Source organism: Centropristis striata, chromosome 7 (genome assembly GCF_030273125.1).
Source record: "Centropristis striata isolate RG_2023a ecotype Rhode Island chromosome 7, C.striata_1.0, whole genome shotgun sequence".
NCBI lineage: Eukaryota > Metazoa > Chordata > Actinopteri > Perciformes > Serranidae > Centropristis > Centropristis striata.
The window spans coordinates 30,181,602-30,200,797 of record NC_081523.1 but is presented as its reverse complement, the minus strand read 5'-3'; the positions used below and the strand labels follow the sequence as shown (position 1 = coordinate 30,200,797).

Genomic DNA, 19,196 nt, shown 5'->3' with positions numbered 1-19,196 from the left:
ATGTGATCTGCTAACAAACTTGTTATGACAAACATACTGCCTTGTTATGTTCTACAGAAATATAACAAGAGCCCAACTATTTTTCAATGTCTACATGTTCTTTTAAAGTTTAAAAAATATAAGACAGACAATACTATTTTTTGTGATTATTGAATCTTAATTAGTTTAAGCAAATGGAATATATGTAATCAAACTAATCATAGTTTTCTACATCAACATTAACACACAAACACAATCATTGTATCAAAATCATATTGCCTGATTAATATAAATGCATAGAGATAGACATTATCAAGGTTTAGTGAATTACGCATGCATAGTGACCTGTGATGACTGTTGGAGAAAAATCACAAAGAGAAACGAGTGGAGCCGTCGGGGGAGGCGATGTCAGCGGAGGCCACGTCGGGCGCGGCGCTGTAGGCTCAGTCCCTATGTGTACCAAATAGTGTGTCTTCTACCACTGTGGCCAGGGCAGGTGTAAAACATGTTACTTGCTGTTGCCAGCAGGGGGCGCTATGACTGTGTGTCACTATTGACACGTGGGTGTGTCCCGGGCTGGACCCTCATCACGTGTGTGACATTTGGGACAGATTGGACAATCCATTGTCAAGTTATGCAGTCTTGTGTTAGATGGCGAGACGCCATATTTTGCTGCCATGCCACGCCCAAATGGTGTGAGCGGCGGTGAAGCTTTCAATAACTTTTGATCCCAAAGGCCTTCTGATGCTACTGACCAAGTGTGAAGTCAATGGGGTGAAATCTGTAGGAGGAGTTCGTTAAAGTATGCAGCATGGAAATGGGTAAAAACAAGGAATTGTGCAATATTCAAACCAAGATGGCGGACTTCCTGTTGGGTTTGAGGTATGGGTCCAAGAGGCTTTTTGGTGCGTCTTAACATGATTCATGTGTGTGCCAAATTTTGTGTCTCTACGTGAAGCCTACTGCTAGGGCAAAGTATAAAACATGTGACTTCCTGTTGCCAGCGGGGGGCGCTATGACTGTATGTCAATATTGACTTGTGGGTGTGTTCACAGCTGGACCCTCATCACTTGCAAGCAGTGTGGGACAGATGAGACAATGTATGGTGGAGTTATATAGGCTCGTGTTTTCATATTTTGCCGCCATGCCACACCCATATAGTGTGACGGGCAGTAAAGCTTTTGAGTACATTCCATCCCAAAGGCCTCATGATGACACTGACCAAGTAAGAAGTGGATAGGGTTTAATCAGTAGGAGTAATGCGTTCACGGCAGAAAAGTTTGTAGGGGGCGCTGGTGAGCCATTGTGCCACGCCCATCTCCGGGACCACTAGAATATGTAAATTTCACGAGAGATGTATGTATATTCCAAATATCAGGAGTTTTTGAATATGAGAAAGGCCCCAAAAAGGCGATTAGAAAATCACAAGAAGAAGAATAATAATAAACGGACCAATTACAATAGGGTCCTCGCACCTTCGGTGCTCGGTCCCTAAAAAGAGAGGAAGACAGTAACATTTCATTTTAAACAACGTATAATATTCAAATTATTCTAACAGGGCCAATTTGACGTTTATGCAGGAGCACACCATTGTTAGATATTGCTGCACACGTGGTGATGTTGGCTCCTCTCTGGCTTGGCACAGCAACCGTGACTCTTTTACCAATGATGTTTCTGCCCCACCTACGTTTTTTAGCCAAGTTGAAGTTGAAGCCAGCCTCATCAATGTATATTATGTCATGTGGGACTTGATTGGTCTCCAACTCCATGACTCTCTGTATGTAAATGATACTTTACGTATATAGGGTCATAGTAGTTTACTGCAAAACACACAATTAGTACAGTGTATTTTGTATTTAGAGTAATAACCTTACCTGGACATATTGGTGACGGAGTTCCTTGATGCGAACACTGTTCTTTTCAAAAGGGACTTTATAAAGTTGCTTCATCAGGACTCTGTTTAGCCAGAGTCCGAGAAATAGATGTAAGACTGATTGCTCTGATGTTTTCAAAGACAAGGTTGTCTTGTAAAATATTGGCCTGAATTTCTTTCAGTTTTATTTCATTATTAGCAATCACCATGTTGACAATGGCAAGCTCCTGTTCTTCATTTAGAAGCCTGCCCCTGCCCCCTGAAGGACGTAAACGTTGAACCCTTAGAGGAACAAAGTTATATATTACTATAGGGGCCAGAAGAATACAGTTACTGTTATTCATGTTACACTGTTCAGTAGGAAAGGCCCTTATACAATACAGTGAATACTGTAATCTCTTCAGTTAGTCCAAAATGCTGCGGCTCGTGTACTAACAAGAACCAAGAAAAGAGATCATATTTCTCCTGTTCTAGCTTCGCTGCACTGGCTCCCTGTAAAATCCAGAATTGAGTTCAAAATCCTTCTTCTTACTTACAAAGCTCTAAATGGTCAGGCACCATCATATCTTAAAGACCTCATAATGCCATATTACCCTTCTAGAGCACTACGCTCCCAAAATTCTATGTTACTTGTGGTTCCTAAAGTCCTTAAAACTAGATTGGGAGCCAGAGCCTTCAGTTATCAAGCTCCTCTCTTGTGGAATCATCTCCCAGTGTCAGTTCGAGAGGCAGACACCCTCTCTTTATTCAAGAGTAAACTTAAAACTTTCCTCTTTGACAAAGCCTATAGTTAGGGCTGGCCGAGGCCTGCCTTGGACCAGCCCCTAGTTATGCCGCTATAGGCCCAATGTGTCGGGGGACACGATACACCGGGGCCCTCTTTCTCTCTGTCCCAATAATACATGACACAAGCTTTTATTTTCCCAGAATACTCGCACTTTTCTCTGCTCTCTCTTCACAGGGTGTGGAGCTGTGGTCCTGTTCCATCACTCCTGCTGGTGTCACTGCTGTGGATCTGGTCCGGCCCCAGATGGGAATGTTCCTCTCCTGGTCCACTCACCATCACTACTGGCCAATGGTGGCGCATCATCACCTGCTGCTGTGCCCCCCAACCCCCCCCCCGCCCAAGAACTCCTGCTCCTCTCTCTCTCTCTCTCTCTCTCTCTCTCCCTCTCTCTCTCTATTGCCCCCCCCCCCCCCCAACCTCTATCTACTCTACTCTGTTGACCTGCCCTGTACAACGACATCTATTGCACGTCTGTCCGTCCTGGGAGATGGATCCCTCCTCTGTCGCTCTCCCTGAGGTTTCTTCTTATTTTTTCCCCTGCTAAAAGGGTTTTTTAAAGGAGTTTTTCCCTGGCCGATGTGAGGGTCTAAGGACAGAGGGTGTCGTACCATGTACAGTCTGTGAAGCCCTTTGAGGCAAATCTGTGATTTGTGATTTTGGGCTATATAAATAAAATTGATTTGATTTGATTTGATTTAATCTACAGTTGCCCGAGAAATCCCGCTGAGATTAGGCTGCACACGTTCTCCAGCCTCTCTATGTGACAACCCATGGTTGATGACATGGTTGATGATGGTAGCTTGTATTTCATCCGTCAATCTATCTCTGGCCCTTCTTTGAGTCCCACCACACATTCTAACTCTCCCTCTACCTCTACCTCTAGGCATTTTGTTCTGTACAAAATCCGCCTATAAATATAGGTGATGTGATTGGTGATGTGAGTGAAAAAAGCCCAGCACTCAGCTGTGATCAATGTAATCTTCAATCCATTGGTTTTGAACATGAGGTTTTCTGTTTTGACAAACTATTAACATCTACTGTTTTGGTCTTGATTGAGCTTGTGTGTAAAAGAGCTAAAACTAATTTTAAACCTGTAAAATGTCAATCTGTCAATATGTGCTGTGTGTGAGTCTGAGTGTGTGTTTGTGTGCATGCGTGTCTATGTGTGTGTATACAAACAGATGTGTATGTGGGGGTGGGAGGGGTGGGTTTTGTCATTTTTATTGTCTGTTTTTATTCTTATTTTTGTAAAGCACTTTGTGTTACATTTCTATGTATGAAAAGTGCTATATAAATAAAGTTTGATGATGATGATGATGTATTTTGTGTCAAAAGAAGAATTGTGTTAATTATATAGCCCACACAGGCTGATGTTGTGGTAACTGTGTGAAGAGTTTTGAAAAAGTGTTAAAAGTATTGAACAACAGGTCATAGCGGTTGTAACAAACTGTAAAAACAGAAACATGTTTTACAAAATGTTGCCACAGACAATGAATATTTGTTATGTTCAGCAGTTTATTTACATTTTTAGAAATGTATTGTGCATCATGTATCAGAATTAGATTGCGTTACAGTCGTGGTAGTTTAATATCAGAGCAAAACTGTTTGTGTCTAACTTCGCACATTGTACATTTTCTGCATTTCTTCCTGATGTTTGCACCTTTTCACTTGATCCATTGTCACAGTGCAGGTGAGGGTTCAAACCTGAGATCTGGAGTGGCTGTTTCAAGTCAGAGAGAATACAGGTGTGTCTCTGTCTTTACCTGCAGGCTGCACCACTCCACTTCATTTGAATGATTTGAATTGAACCATAGAGACAATCCACAGTGAAGCACCGTGTCCTGAGCAATCTGATAATCTGGAAACTCTGTGGAACTGGCAGCTGGTTTGTCGAAACAAAACAGCAACTGTTTAGACGGCTGCTGGTTTTCCGTCGGTTTGACGACACTGGCTGGGAGGTTCTGTCGGAGGTTAGAGGTTCGAGTTCATGCCGATCCAGTGTCTGATCAGCTGGTGGGCGATAGTCTGTCTGGGAGGGAAGGTGAAGGCTGGACGGGTTCCTCTGAACGAATCAATCACCTGAAGAACAAAAAACGGAAACGTCAGATTTAAGATCTCTGCTCACACTTATTGTTCTCTATTGGTTAGAAAACAGCAAAACTCATTAACAGGATCAACATAATTCCAGCCTTGTTCTGGATGGACAGTCCACAATTTTATTTGAAATTACCATGACTTCTTATCAATGAATTCTGTGCTTGTGGGACATTTACTATATGTATATGTGTATATATGTATAAATACATTTAATGTAACTTTATACTTTTTATTCCACTACATTTAGCTGCCGGCTTTAGTTACTTTTCAAATCGAGAATAAACATAAAAAACATGATCAACTTAAAGTGATTACACTTTTTTTTTTAAATCTCATATATGAAGTGTTTTTGCTTACACAAATGACCAATAAATATAATCCAATAATATATTAAAAATATTCACAACAATCTGAGTGAGTCAATTCTGCATATAGAGTACATTTAATTTGATACTTTAAGTACATTTTCTAATACTTTTGTACTTTTACTTCAGTAAGTTTTGAATGCAGGACTTTTACTTGTAGTGGAGTAATATTACAGTGTGGTGTTAGTACTTTTACTAAAGTAAGGTACCGGAATACTTCTTCCACCACTGAGCGTATGTAATAATAATTGTTGAAATATTAACGTAAAAACAAAAGTCAACATTGACTTATTTGAACTTTGTGTGTATAATTTACTTACTTTAACCAGTTAAGTAACAAGTGTACTTTCCCAATGATATTTGTCTCAGCCTAAACAATTAGTATTGGCTGCTGACCGAAACAAACTTATTCTGATTTCGAACAATAACCACACATTTAAAACTGCAACTGTAATGCCTGAGATCACAGCTTTGTTGTCAGAAATGGGTTTTTGGGGGGGTTTTTTGAGGCAGAATGGTTTCAGATAAACATTTTTTCAATCTTCATACATTTGGCAGTGCTTGATTTATTATTTGATTTCTTTATATCATTGCAGTCATTATTAATTGTTTTGATTATATCATAGTTTTAGCTTTCAATTTGCCTGACACATTATTTTTGTATTTAACAGTATCATTATGAGTTATATTTTTAATTTTGCATTTAAAATAATACAATATACTATATTATGTATTACACCAAAATCTATATGAGCTTATATTATTGTAGTATATTTACTTGATAGAATATTATAGACATAAATACAGTTTTACATATCCTGTAAATGCAATCATATCTATTTTTGATTCAGTGACAATAATTTTATTTTTTTATATTTTCACTTTTTAGCATTATTACCATTATTATCTAGCCTGGCTAACACCAGACCAAATCTCATTGGAGATTAGGTCTGGACACCTTCAATGCTTTTCTCCGTAGAGGAGGTGTGGTTTACGATCCTCCGGAGCCGTTTATTGGGAGCTTAGAATGTCTATCAAAAGCGTCTGTAGGTAGCTCTTAGCCAATCAGATCAGTTATACCAGATGACGTAGTAGAGCAACTGAGATGGATGTTTGTTGTGTGTGTGTCTGTGAGAGAGTGTTGTTTGCTGCTTTGCTCCTCCAGTTCTCGCTTTCTGCAAGATTATTTATTTTCACGCTTTATTCCCCCTCATGTCATTCTGCCACACACATCCACTGATTTTATGGGCAACAAACAAGTTGTTGCGGGTCTCTCGGCAGCTCCGCTGTCCCCTGGCTCGGAGCCAGATCACCTGCTCGGCGCAACGAGCCACCGAGACCGCAGGTGCGGCGCTAATAGCCCCGCTACCGGTGATCTGGCTACCAGCCGGGGGACAGCGGAGCCGCCGAGAGACCTTTCGCCTTCCAACTTTCGCTCTAAACTATTTAAAACACCGTCTTCAGCTAAAGAGAGTTTTGCGTCTGCAGCAGCCATGTTGGATCCGGAAAGCTTCCAAGTGCCGAGTAGTACGCGTCATCATCTTGCCGTCCCTCCCCGCTCTGTGATTGGATCCCTAAAACAGGGCTAAGATCTCCCTCTAGTTTCCAGACCCCCTGGCAGTTCGAAATTAAATTCGAGCGCGCAAGGCAGTCTGGGTATACCCAGGCTAATTATTATCACTAATTGTACCTGTTGCCGTGAGAACCACCGAGCTTCCTCAATCTCGTTTTCATCCACTTTAATGTCGGTGGAAATGGCGACTGCGACGCAGCCGATCATGAGGTTGGAGGGCATCGGCCACGGCTGGCAGGAGACGTACTGAACGGGTCCGACCTTCACGCCGCTCTCCTCCTCCGTCTCCCTCCTCACCGCCTCCTCCATTGTCTCTCCTGAAGGGGAGCAGGTCAACAGAAGTCAATGTGAGTCAAAGATTTGCATGTGTGTGTGTGTGTGTGTATGTGTGTGTGTGTGTGTGTGTGTGTCTATGGCATGTGTGTCCAGCATGGCTAACTGTGCACAATGTCAGCCGCTGATCATAAACAAACCAGTATGGCTAATTATGCACAGAGTAGCTGCTGATCATAAACAAACCAGCATGGCTAATTATGCACAGGGTCGCCGCTGATCATAAACAAACAGGCATGCTTACTGTACACAAAGTGACCGCGGCATCCCTAACTGTGCAGAGTGTTCAGTGCTTGATGTAAACAGAGGTCGAAGTGAACACCTCCTGCAGCAGCAGCACATACACACTGTACTGCTACAGAGCTAAGTGTTAGCCTATTAGCACTGTGCTAATGTGCATCTCGTTCCGTCATGCCGGACTGCACTATGAAAAGACAGAATATCACTTTGCCTTCACGCATCACTATGAACACCCTAAGATGAAGAGCGGGCACAGATTTGCGGGACCACACTATGAAAGGGGCTTATGTTTATTGTCGCTTGTGACTACTTGCTACTTCTCCGGCTTTTACAAATGGCGCCTGTTGTTGTGCCGTTGAGTACTACGTCACATCCTGCCTAGCGTTCTATCCAATCAGCAACCAGGCTTTTTTCAGGGGAGAAAAACGGCCCTGTCGAAAAAAGTCTGGGCAAAAGACCGCTCAGGACGGCTCATATTCAAATTAGGGGCGTTTCGGCGAGTGAGACCCGCCTCATTTCGGGTATTCGACTGTAAAAGAATCACAACCTATGTGCGTGTGTACATGTGTCTATGTGCATGCGTATCTATGTATGTGCATATGTGTGTGTGTGTGTGTGTGTGTCTATGTGCATGTGTGTCTATGTATGTAGGTGTATGTGTCTATGTGTGCATGTGTCTATGTATGTCTGTCTATGTATGTCTGTATGTGTGTGTGTGTGTGTGTGTGTGTGTGTGTGTGTGTATGTGCATGTGTGTGTGTGTGTGTGTGTGTGTGTGTGTGTGTGTCTACATTTGTGTTTGTGTGTATGTGTGTGCATGTGTCTATGCGCCTATGTACATGTGTGTGTTTCTATGTGCATGTGTGTCTATGTTTGTGCATGTGTGTGTATGTGCATGTGTGTTAATTACCAGGCTCTATGAATCCAGCCAGACAGGAGAACATGCGAGCTGGAAAGATTTTCTTTCTTCCCAGTAAACACTGGTTTCCATCAGGGTGGATCACCAGCATGATGACCACTGGGTCTAAAAACACATAAAACAAAACAGAGGAGCTGTATCTACATCCCATAATATGTTAAGTTTAGTCTGTTCTAGCAATAGTCAAATTTGAACCATTTATATTTGAATCATATCTAACTCTCTGAACCCCAAGAAGCTGTTTCAGGGTGTTTTTTTAGTCTTTTTACATTACACAATCAGCATAATAATGGCTAGAAGTGGGAACAACTCAAACATGTCTTTGTGTAGAATAACACAGTTAGAATGACAGAAATCAGAAAAAAAATAAATTAAAATTAAACTTCTTTAAACAAAATTGAAATAAAATGGAATTCATATATAAACACAAACAAAGTGCCATATTTCATGAATATTGGCTGAAAAAAATCAACATATTATACATATTGAAGTATTGTCATGTTTCCAACCTCTCCTGTCCTCTCCTCTCTGCTCTGTGTTAACAGCCTCTCCTGTCCTCTCCTCTCTGCTGTGTAAACAGCCTCTCCTGTCCTCTCCTCTCTGCTCTGTGTAAACAACCTCTCCTGTTCTCTCCTCTCTGCTCTGTGTAAACAGCCTCTCCTGTATGGAAGAATTATCCTATCTTTATTCAAGAGCGTAGATTTTCAGTTTGAGAGCATAATTTGTCTTTCTCATGCTCAGATTTGTTCTCCTCATGCTCACATTTTGCGCTCGCACTCAGATTTCTGCTGCTTTCTTTCAAAATGTGTGCGTGCACTTAAAAATCACATGCTTGTGCTCACATTTCTTCTTCTTGGACACAAACATTTTGCTCACACTCAAATATGTCCTGTGCGCACTCAAATCTAAAGTCTACGCGCTCAGATCTCAACTCTGTGCTCTCAAAACTTTTGTGCTCGCACCCAGAACACGCACGTCCTCTCAGGTTGAGGTGTCTGCTCAGACTGAACGTGATCCCGCCCTGCGCTTAAACTAGTGTGTTTCACCAGCCAATAGGGAGACAGCTAGATTGTGGGCCGATCTTAGGTGCGTTCCCTCGCCTTTTTGAGCGCTCCGGAGGGGCGGGTATATGGTCTGTTTGTAAAACTGCTTCTCTCTTAAAATACACCAATTTACCATATTAGCCAGCTATTTGAATCGTCACCTATTTAAAACGCAGCATATTTATGTAGAATTAATCTTAAGTAGTCCTAAAAAGATTTATGGTAGTTTAGATTATATATATTTTTTTTTTTCTATTATTATTTATATATATATATATATATTTTTTTTTTCATTTGCACAGTGGTGTCATGATAGTCCAGTGGTGAAGTACACCACCATCTGTTGCATTTTAAACCATGGGACGCCGGTTCGCATCCCATCCGCCGCACTCTTGCTGCATGTCTTATTATGATTTAAAATTTTAATTGATAAATTAATGTAACAGTAATACAATCCGTGTAACCAGCTGATTCTCTTATTGCAACGTGTATCACCGTCCTATTTACGCGGTCAAAGCCAGGGGGCGCATAATTAGGCTAATGTTGGTAATACTTTCACTTTCACAAGAAGAAGACTTTGAGCAGGATTCGGAGCGCGGCAGCGAATGAATGGGAGACAGATGGATGGCCAAAGACCTCAAGTAAGTTCATTGCTAAATGTTGCTACAACTCAAAACACATCGATCATATACAGTAGTTTCAATAACAGTACAGTAATCATTTTGACACTCGTACTTATCAACATATATAGCGGGCCTTCATTGTAACATGTACAACGAAAGTACAATAATTGGCAACGTATGATCGTACCAGCGGCAGGTAGGCATACATAATGATGCGCGAGCTGAAGGGAATCCCCGCTGACGTCACTTCATTCATAATGAGTTTCTGTCCCTAGTGCCGACAAAGGCCCGCTATATATGTTGATAAGTACAAGTGTTTTGAGTTGTAGCAGCATTTAGCAATGAACTTACTTGAGGTCTTTGGCCATCCATCTGTCTCCCATTCATTCGCTGCCGCGCTCCAAATCCTGCTCAAAGTCTTCTTCTTGTGAAAGTGAAAGTATTACCAACATTAGCCTAATTATGCGCCCCCTGGCTTTGACCGTGTAAATAGGACGGTGATACACGTTGCAATAAGAGAATCAGCTGGTTACACGGATTGTATTACTGTTACATTAATTTATCAATTAAAATTTTAAATCATAATAAGACATGCAGCAAGAGTGCGGCGGACGGGATGCAAACCGGCGTCCCATGGTTTAAAATGCAACAGTTGGTAGCGTACTTCACCACTGGACTATCATGACACCACTGTACAGATGAAAAAAAAAAAAAAATATATATATATACAAATAATAATAGAAAAAAAATATTTAAACTACCATAACTCTTTTTAGAACTACTTAAGATTAATTCTACATAAATATGCTGCGTTTTAAATAGGTGACGATTCAAATAGCTGGCTAATATGGTAAATTGGTGTATTTTAAGAGAGAAGCAGTTTTACAAACAGACCATATACCCGCCCCTCCGGAGCGCTCAAAAAGGCGAGGGAACGCACCTAAGATCGGCCCACAATCTAGCTGTCTCCCTATTGGCTGGTGAAACACACTATTTTAAGCGCAGGGCGGGACATCGTTCAGTCTGAGCAGACACCTCAACCTGAGAGGACGTGCGTGTTCTGGGTGCGAGCACAAAAGTTTTGAGAGCACAGAGTTGAGATCTGAGCGCGTAGACTTTAGATTTGAGTGCGCACAGGACATATTTGAGTGCGAGCAAAATGTTTGTGTCCAAGAAGAAGAAATGTGAGCACAAGCATGTGATTTTTAAGTGCACGCACACATTTTGAAAGAAAGCAGCAGAAATGTGAGTGTGAGCGCAAAATGTGAGCATGAGGAGAACAAATCTGAGCACGAGAAAGACAAATTATGCTCTCAAACTGAAAATCTACGCTCTTGAATAAAGATAGGATAATTCTTCCATACTCCTGTCCTCTCCTCTCTGCTCTGTGTAAACAGTCTCCCCTGTCCTCTCCTCTCTGCTCTGTGTAAACAGTCTCCCCTGTCCTCTCCTCTCTGCTCTGTGTAAGCAGCCTCTCCTGTCCTCTCCTCTCTGCTCTGTGTAAGCAACCTCTCCTGTCCTGTCCTCTCTGCTCTGTGCAAACAGCCTCTCCTGTCCTGTCCTGTCCTCTCTGCTCTGTGTAAACAGCCTCTCCTGTCCTCTCCTCTCTGCACTGTGTAAACAGATTTTCAGTGAATATTTGTCATGTGACCATTGGTCTCAGCAGAATCAATCATGTCTTCACAGTGTCTCCGAGGAGCAGAATTTAATGTTTTTAACAGGATCTGGTTAGTACAAACGCTTTATTTTAAATGACACATGTAGAATAAAGAGATTCTGACACAAATATCAACATTTTAAGACAACTTTTGGTCACTTTTTACTACTGCAAGCACTGGTGTCAGGAGATTATGCTGCTTATAGTCCTACTTCATTTAACAGTGAGCGATAATTTGAACTGCGTTGTTTGCACTATTGCACTTGTGTTTAAGCTGTACTTGTATTTTATGTCTTTTGTCTTATACTACTGTATGTAAATCAAATTGCCCCTCAGGGACATTAAAGTTTTACCTGACCTAACCTTACTGAAACTTTTGTAAACCTATGATCTGTTCAAGGACTGTCGGAAAGTTAAAATTCGAACAATGATGCCTGTTTGTTTTGTTTTTTTAACAGTTTCTGCGCAAGTGAAGTGCAGATTATGGCATAATCAGTGGCCACAGGGCATTTTTGTGCATGTGCCCTTCAGTAATGACAGAATGGATCAGCTCCGTACCGACTCGTGGGTAGCAGGTGTTGTGAACCCCCTTCAGGCTCCTGCAGTCAGAGTTCAGGCAGCTCCTCTTGTATCCTCCCTCCTCCAGCTTGGTCCTGCTGCCACACGTCGGACAGAAGCTGTAGCGGCTGTGCCAGGCCAACACCGACCGGCCCTGAGCCACAACTCCTGCAGGAACAAAGATTATTCAGTAGGAATATTGAATCAAACGTGTTTTAATCAAGACCGGACACAGATTCCTCACCAGCCTCCTCCTCGCTGAGTTTCAGCAGGTCTCTGTTGGGACTCTTTACGAAGCTACAGTTCTTTTCTCCGCAGCGTTTAAGAAGTTTGGCAGCGTCTTCATCTGCGTTGATGGCGAACCAAGCAGGAGGCTCCTGGACACCATCCACTGTCTGAGAGGGTTGTTTCCTCTTCTCTACTCCCAGAAAGACAAGCACAGTCTCAGGCTTCTGCAGAAGGTCTTTAAGCGCCTCATATCTGAACCGACACAGCCTGGTCTCACCCTGTGAAGAGTAAGAATCACAATCATAAAATAACAACTTAAATCTTAAATCTTAAAATTAAGGTTTTGAATTTGGACTAATCCAGACATCTCAAAGCACCTGAGCCAATGGATTTGACCGTTTTGTTTCTAAATGACATTTCCTCATTAACAATGACTACAAAGATACTCCTTTACGCAGATGATGTGGCATTTTAGTTTCAATGAATAGAGAACAATCTCTATTCATTGAAACTATCTCTCCACTCTGTTACATGTTTCGTATGTACGGGGTAGCTGGAGAGATAGTCTCTTCACTCAGAGAACCAAGGTTACAACATTACCATAAATTCTCTCTCGTCTATTCACTCAGAGAACCAAGGTTACAACGTAACCATAAATTCTCTATCGTCTCTGCTGAGTTGGGTTTGGCTGGTGAAAAATTTGACCATTACACTGCATTTTATCCACCAGAAGCTCCTGAGTGGAACATAATGGACTGATCCCATGATTGAGTGTAGTGACTCCTCACTTCTTTTTTTTACTTCAAATTCAAATGTTTTAATTTATTTCCTTTCATCACTCCCAAAAAGTCATTGGCCGCGTTTCCCAGATTCGCTCGTTCTTAAGGACTTAAGAAGGCTCTTAAGAAGGGTTCGGCTAAGAAGGAGCGCAAAGATAGGGGTGTTTCACAGATGCGTTCTTAACTGCCTTCTTAAGATCCCGCCAAAGAAGCTTCTTAAGAAGCTCTTAGTGGGAGCTGTCCACCGCCATGGTGCTGAAATATAAATCAATCGATGCCAGGCAAATCGATCACCCACCACTTTATCAGCGCTTAAGTCACCCCACACACCTGTGCAATAAGGCTACGTGTGTGTGTGTGTGTGTGTGTGTGATCACAGCTAACAGGTGTATCCGAGTAGTAATCAAGCCATTAACGCATATATACCCCACTGGCGGACCTCGTCCCGCGTGGTGGGCATCCTGATGTGTCTCCGGGCATGGCGCAGGAGGATCGGTGTCACGGCTGCCACACTCCGTGAAACCGGTGCCTTGCTGAGGCCGGTGCCGTCCCCCACCACCTCCAGGAAGCTCCCCACTGCGTAAAAACGCAGCGCGGCCAGGAGTTGCACCTCCGGGGTGAGGGCAAAATTGCAGCGGGTTGCCCTCTGGATGTGTGGTGACACGAGCGTGACGAGGCGGTGGATCTCCTCACGAGGAAGCCGGTACTTGGACTGGACAGCCCGGTCCGACAGCACGTCGAGTGGGGAGAAGTGCTGACGCACATAAGCGTTTATATAAACCGTCTGGCTTCGCGCACGGCGACGCTGTTGGTTCGCAGCGAGAATATGCTGTATTGCAGCCATGGTGTCTCACACGCGTGGACTTCGGCAACGCCTTTATATAGACTTGCAGGTGGAGACCCTCTTGATGAGGTTCCAGCTGAGTTCAATTACACCTGTCAGTTTCCCTCATATCTGTGAAATACCACAGGGTTGTTGATGTTTTTATAGCTACTGTAAACTCATATGCAGATGCCGGATGTGTGTGAAAACGTAAAGAGTGATAGTAATGATGATTTATTTTATTTATGTAGCTACAGGAACACATGGGCAATTCTTTATTTTTATATCGTTATTTTTCTTCTTATGCTATTATTTTTCTTGCGTCAGTGTTCTGCAGCTATGAGCGCACATTCATCATTACGCAGGGTTTTAGTATTCCTTTGTGTCCGATATAACTTTCCCTGATGCGGCTGCACTGAGCGTTTGGTCGCTAAGAAGGCTGTTAAGAGTGGGTCAGGGCGATCTTACACTTCCTTCTTAGTGAAAGATCTTCTTAAGCTAAGAACGACTCTGGGAAACACTTCCTTCTTTCACAGCGCTCTTAAGAGCGTCCCTAAGACGCTCCTAGCGCTTAAGAGCTTCTTAAGCGCTAAGAGCGAATCTGGGAAACGCGGCCATTAACTTTCCACACATTTTCCTTCCTCCTCCCATGTTGCCAGTGTTCGGTTCGGTGTTTAGTCTGTCACACCCTCGTGGCTCCATTAGTCTTTTAATAAACAAACATATTGTGCTAAACATGTTATATTGATTTTTTTTTTTTTTTTAAACTAGAGGTCTTCTGCAGAGCGTGTGTGATGGAGCGAGGGATGGCATCATTCTGTCGGACTGATAAAGATAAAAGCTGCTGTAAAGTCTCTGTGTTATGCAACACAACCAGGGCTGCAACTAACTATAATTTTCATTATCATTCATGTTTATTTCTATAAAATGTCAGAAAAAAGGGACGAATGTCAACCCCCCTCTCAAATGTTTAACAGATTATCCAAATAGGTGTCGATTATTTTTCTGTGAATCGAGGAATTGATTGATTGCTGCAGCTTCAAATGCAAGAAGGATTTATTCCTGCAATGGTTGTGGCACAGGTTGCTGATTATGGTCACTTTTCAATTCATCAGAACGTCACGATGACAATGCACATTGTAAAAAAAAACAAAATATTTAAAAAAAATGGTAAAAGTTGCCAAACACTTACTGTAACACTAACAGTAAACAGTAAAGTTTTTTTACAGGCAATTTATTTGAAAAGAAGGAAAATATACAGTAAATATCTGTTTTTAAGAAATATATATATCTCCACAATAACTCGATTTTTTTGTGTTTGACAACTTTTACTGCAAGACTTTTTACAGTTTTTTACTGATTTCTATTGATATTTTTTTTATATATATATACAATTTGTTTAAAAAAAAAGTTGCCTTAATTTTACATTCAGCCATATGATGTGTGTTTGTTGTATATTTTACATTACATAGAATTCACTGTAATTTAACATTCAAGAACATTAAGCTATAATACTAAGTATATTTTCTAGTAAAAAATACTGTGAAAAAATCCATAAAATCCCAATATATTAATTCACAGATTTCAACGTCCATTTAGTGGTTAATATTTGTAATTAAAGTAATTAATTTTTTATGCGATTTGCACTTAATTTAGAAGAAACCCTTAATATTAAGGAGTACATTTTTATATATATTTTTTTTTCAGTGCAGTTTTGCCAGTTGAAGTTCGTACAGCAGACTGGAAATGGACCCAACCTCATAACTAAGAGTCAACTTTACTGTGGATAATCTTCTGTGCTGCAGACACTTGAAGCTTAACGACAAACTAAATGTTTTCAGATGCGAGCAGCTGAAATCTGAACTAATATAGAAAGGTAGATTTACTGTAGCAGCCACGCACCCCTGCGCAGTTGTCCTCCGGGGCGCCGCTGACCATGGGGCAGATGTTGGAGAACAGCAGGTAGACGGTTCGTGGCTCAGCCTGTTTCTGCTGCAACCACGCCTCGTCCGTCCTCTTGGTGCTCAGCCGGTCCAGCATCTCTCTGCTGAAGTAGTTCTCGGGCTGCTGGAGGTCGAGGCCTGGCAGCACGCGCTGGCAGCCACCGCCCGGCTGGCCCAGCAGGTCCCAGATGTGTCTGTGGCCCCAGAACTTGGCGACGTCGAGGGCGGTCTGAGACGAGCTGTTCACCGAGAACTTATCACAGCTGAAAGATCAGAAACAGATCAGAGAGTTTAGGAGACGCAACGAGTCTGAAACCGCTATTTATTTAAATATATTTAGATTAATATGGAAAATTCTAAATATAAATATGTACATATATATGTATATATATATATATATATATATATATATATATATATATATATAATTTTTTTGTTATTTAATTATTACATGATTATTCTTATTATTTTATTTTTTATTATTTAAATACATTTATGTGGACCTGGCAAAAAAAAAAATTTTTAATGTATTATTCCATTATTTACTATTAAGAGTCAAGTAAAGTCAATTTTATTTATGTAGCCCAAAATCAAAAATCAAATAAATCATATTTAAATTAAATTATATGAGCCTGGTAAATAAAATGTTATGATTATTTTTTTCTTAGTTTTTAGTTTCTATTTATTGGGGTTTTAATTATTTAAATATTTTCATATTAACCTGGCAAAAAGTAAACATAAATAAGAACACACTACTAGTTATAAAGATTTAGACACACTTTAAAAACAGAAAAAGAGGAAGAAGAAAGCAACCCTAACCTTAAAAATATAATGTATGTATGTATGTGTAATAAATTACATATAATAAATACATTATATCATAAATCTAACAATAAAAATATATAGTAAAAAATATAAAAATGTAATGAATTTGAAAACTGCCATCTAGAGGCCAGAAATCTATTAAAGCAGCTCTGAAGTGATAAATCTGTTTTTCTTTTTTCTGTTTTTTGAAACACTTTGGCTCCTCTGACAGTTCGTGTTTCATCCCCTGAGCCTTTAAGCCTCTCTGTACCCGTGTGCCAGCAGCGTCTCCACCACGCCGTAGTGTCCGTTGCGAGCGGCGAGCATCAGCGCCGTCCAGCCGCTGTACCCCGTCCGGTTGATGAGTGAGGGGACGTTGGACAGCAGCGTGGACACCTGGGACACGTCTCCTCTGGCTGCAGCGTCCAGAAACCTCTCCACCACCTCGTCCTCCGCGCCCAGCTGCAGGCTCGTCATCCTGCAACAAGACTTAATGCAAATATGGACAAACGAGCATTTTTATAGGATAAGATATTCCAGATTATGGGTGTTATATATGGACAGTACCCGCCAAAATAAAATATAAATACATTCATTAATAAATGACTTAATAGATAAATTAGGATGATATTAAATGCACCAAAAATATATCAAAATCAAATGTAGGCATCAATGAATTGATAAAATGCAACATTAAGAAAAAATGTATAAAGAAAATAATACATAGATAAATAAATTGAGGGAAATTAATAGGGAGGAAAAATCTAAACAAAATAATATATATGTATATATTTTTCTTTTTGTTTTGAATGCAGAACCGTTAATAACTAAGTAACAGACTATTTCTTACTTCAGTGCAATCTCTGAGGAATAATATCAATTTATCAATTAAGTTATGATGACATTTATTTTGATTATTATTTTGGTACGTTAATTAGCCATGATTTATTTATCCAGTTATACATTCATTTTTTTTTTTTTTATTATTTTATTTATTTATGTTCTTTGCAGCTCACATCCTGCTTATTATTGGAGCAAACAGCTGTCAATCATTCGATGGGTTACGCCCCTCACATTACACTGTTACAAAACGCAGAATACATGTAACAGTCTGTAAAACGCGTGTAAAAATGACACAATGATTATCAAGTGTTATAATAAATAAATATGGTGAATGTGTTCACTGTGACTGTGAGTTCTGTAAATAAAGCCGGTGGACTGCTGTTTTATTCTGTATGGATCAGAAACAGCTGGATGTTATAATTGATCTGGAAGTTAAAGAGGCTGATCTCGCTCTCCGGCTCCGTCTACTTCCTGGAGACTTCAGTGTTTATTCGTAAACAAAGCGGAACATTTCAAGTCTAAATAACAATAAAAACCATATAAAAGTGTCGCTTTACCTTTAGCTCGGAGCTCTTCTCTCCCGTCAGGAAGCAGTTGGTCTGTTGTGTTGAATAAATATGTGACAAGTTGCGTTCAAAAACAGCAGCGACGACCTCTGCTGCTGTGATGCCTTCAGGTGCAACGTAAACTGTCGTATTTCTGAATTTTACAGCGACATAATGCAACTTTTTCTGTAATTTGTGGCAAAAATGCAAATCTGTCAGCTCCATGCGTGAATATTGTTATTTTAATAGAAACAAAAGTAAAATAACACTTAGTTGGAATATTTTACACCAAATGCAACAAAAGCTTGGATTTTAAAAAATGTTTTTTTTCCCCCAGAAAGCATATTTAATCAAAAACAAAAGCTCATGCTGTAACTGTGAAATAAAGCTGGAATTAAATCATGCAGAAGAATTGCATAAAAATGTATAAAGGAAATAATACATGAATAAATAAGTTTGGGGAAATACATAGGTAGATAAAAGCAAAGCGTAATAATATTTAAATAAGTTAAAACTGAAAAATGAATACATAAATGGGAAAATAATATAAGAAATTTAATAATTAGGTTAATATATTCAAAGCTAAATAAATAAAACAAAATGCATGAATAAAACAATTTAAAAAGGTTACAGATAAATACAAAATTAAATGAATAAATAAAAAGAGGGAAAAATATAGGAAAATAATTGACGTAATATATAGAAAGGTTAATAAATGAAACAAAATGTATAAATAAATAAATACATGAATAAAAACTACAGATTAATTAATTAATTAATTATTAAAAGGGAAAATAATATAACAAATTAAATAATTAGGGTAATATATTGAAAGGTAAATTAACTAACCAAAATTTATAAATTGATATATTTCTGAAAAATACAAATACAAAATAATTATTAAAAGGGAAAATAATATACGAGGTGAAATATATATATATATATATATAATATATATAATATTATATATATATATATATATATATATATATATATATATATATATATATATATATATATATATATATATATATATATATATATATATATATATATGTGGTGGATTTCCCGAGGAGCCATGAACGCAGCACATTCTACACTTTGCACCGGTTTTGCCAGGTGTGGGCTACATTCAAGAAAAATACTGTGGAATGTGTTTGGAGTGTTCATTTTAGATAATCAAA

At 39.9% G+C, this 19,196-nt stretch overlaps 1 protein-coding gene across 2 annotated transcripts; it reads right to left on the bottom strand.

Annotated features, from left to right (window-relative positions):
* Positions 1-4,136: 4,136 nt before the first annotated feature.
* Positions 4,137-18,269, bottom strand: nudt12 (nudix (nucleoside diphosphate linked moiety X)-type motif 12). Of its 2 annotated transcripts, none has more exons than XM_059336236.1 (8): positions 18,025-18,269; positions 16,896-17,113; positions 15,780-16,083; positions 12,292-12,553; positions 12,048-12,215; positions 8,158-8,271; positions 6,792-6,991; positions 4,137-4,718 (listed from the first exon to the last, which is right to left on the bottom strand). In XM_059336236.1, exons 1-8 carry the CDS (start codon positions 18,235-18,237, stop codon positions 4,611-4,613), a joined length of 1,587 nt encoding a protein of 528 aa, XP_059192219.1. In that variant the 5' UTR covers positions 18,238-18,269; the 3' UTR covers positions 4,137-4,610. The 2 variants fall into 2 exon arrangements, with proteins under 2 accessions (XP_059192219.1, XP_059192220.1); XM_059336237.1 differs by having other exon boundaries at positions 16,896-17,102; positions 18,025-18,062.
* Positions 18,270-19,196: the final 927 nt, after the last annotated feature.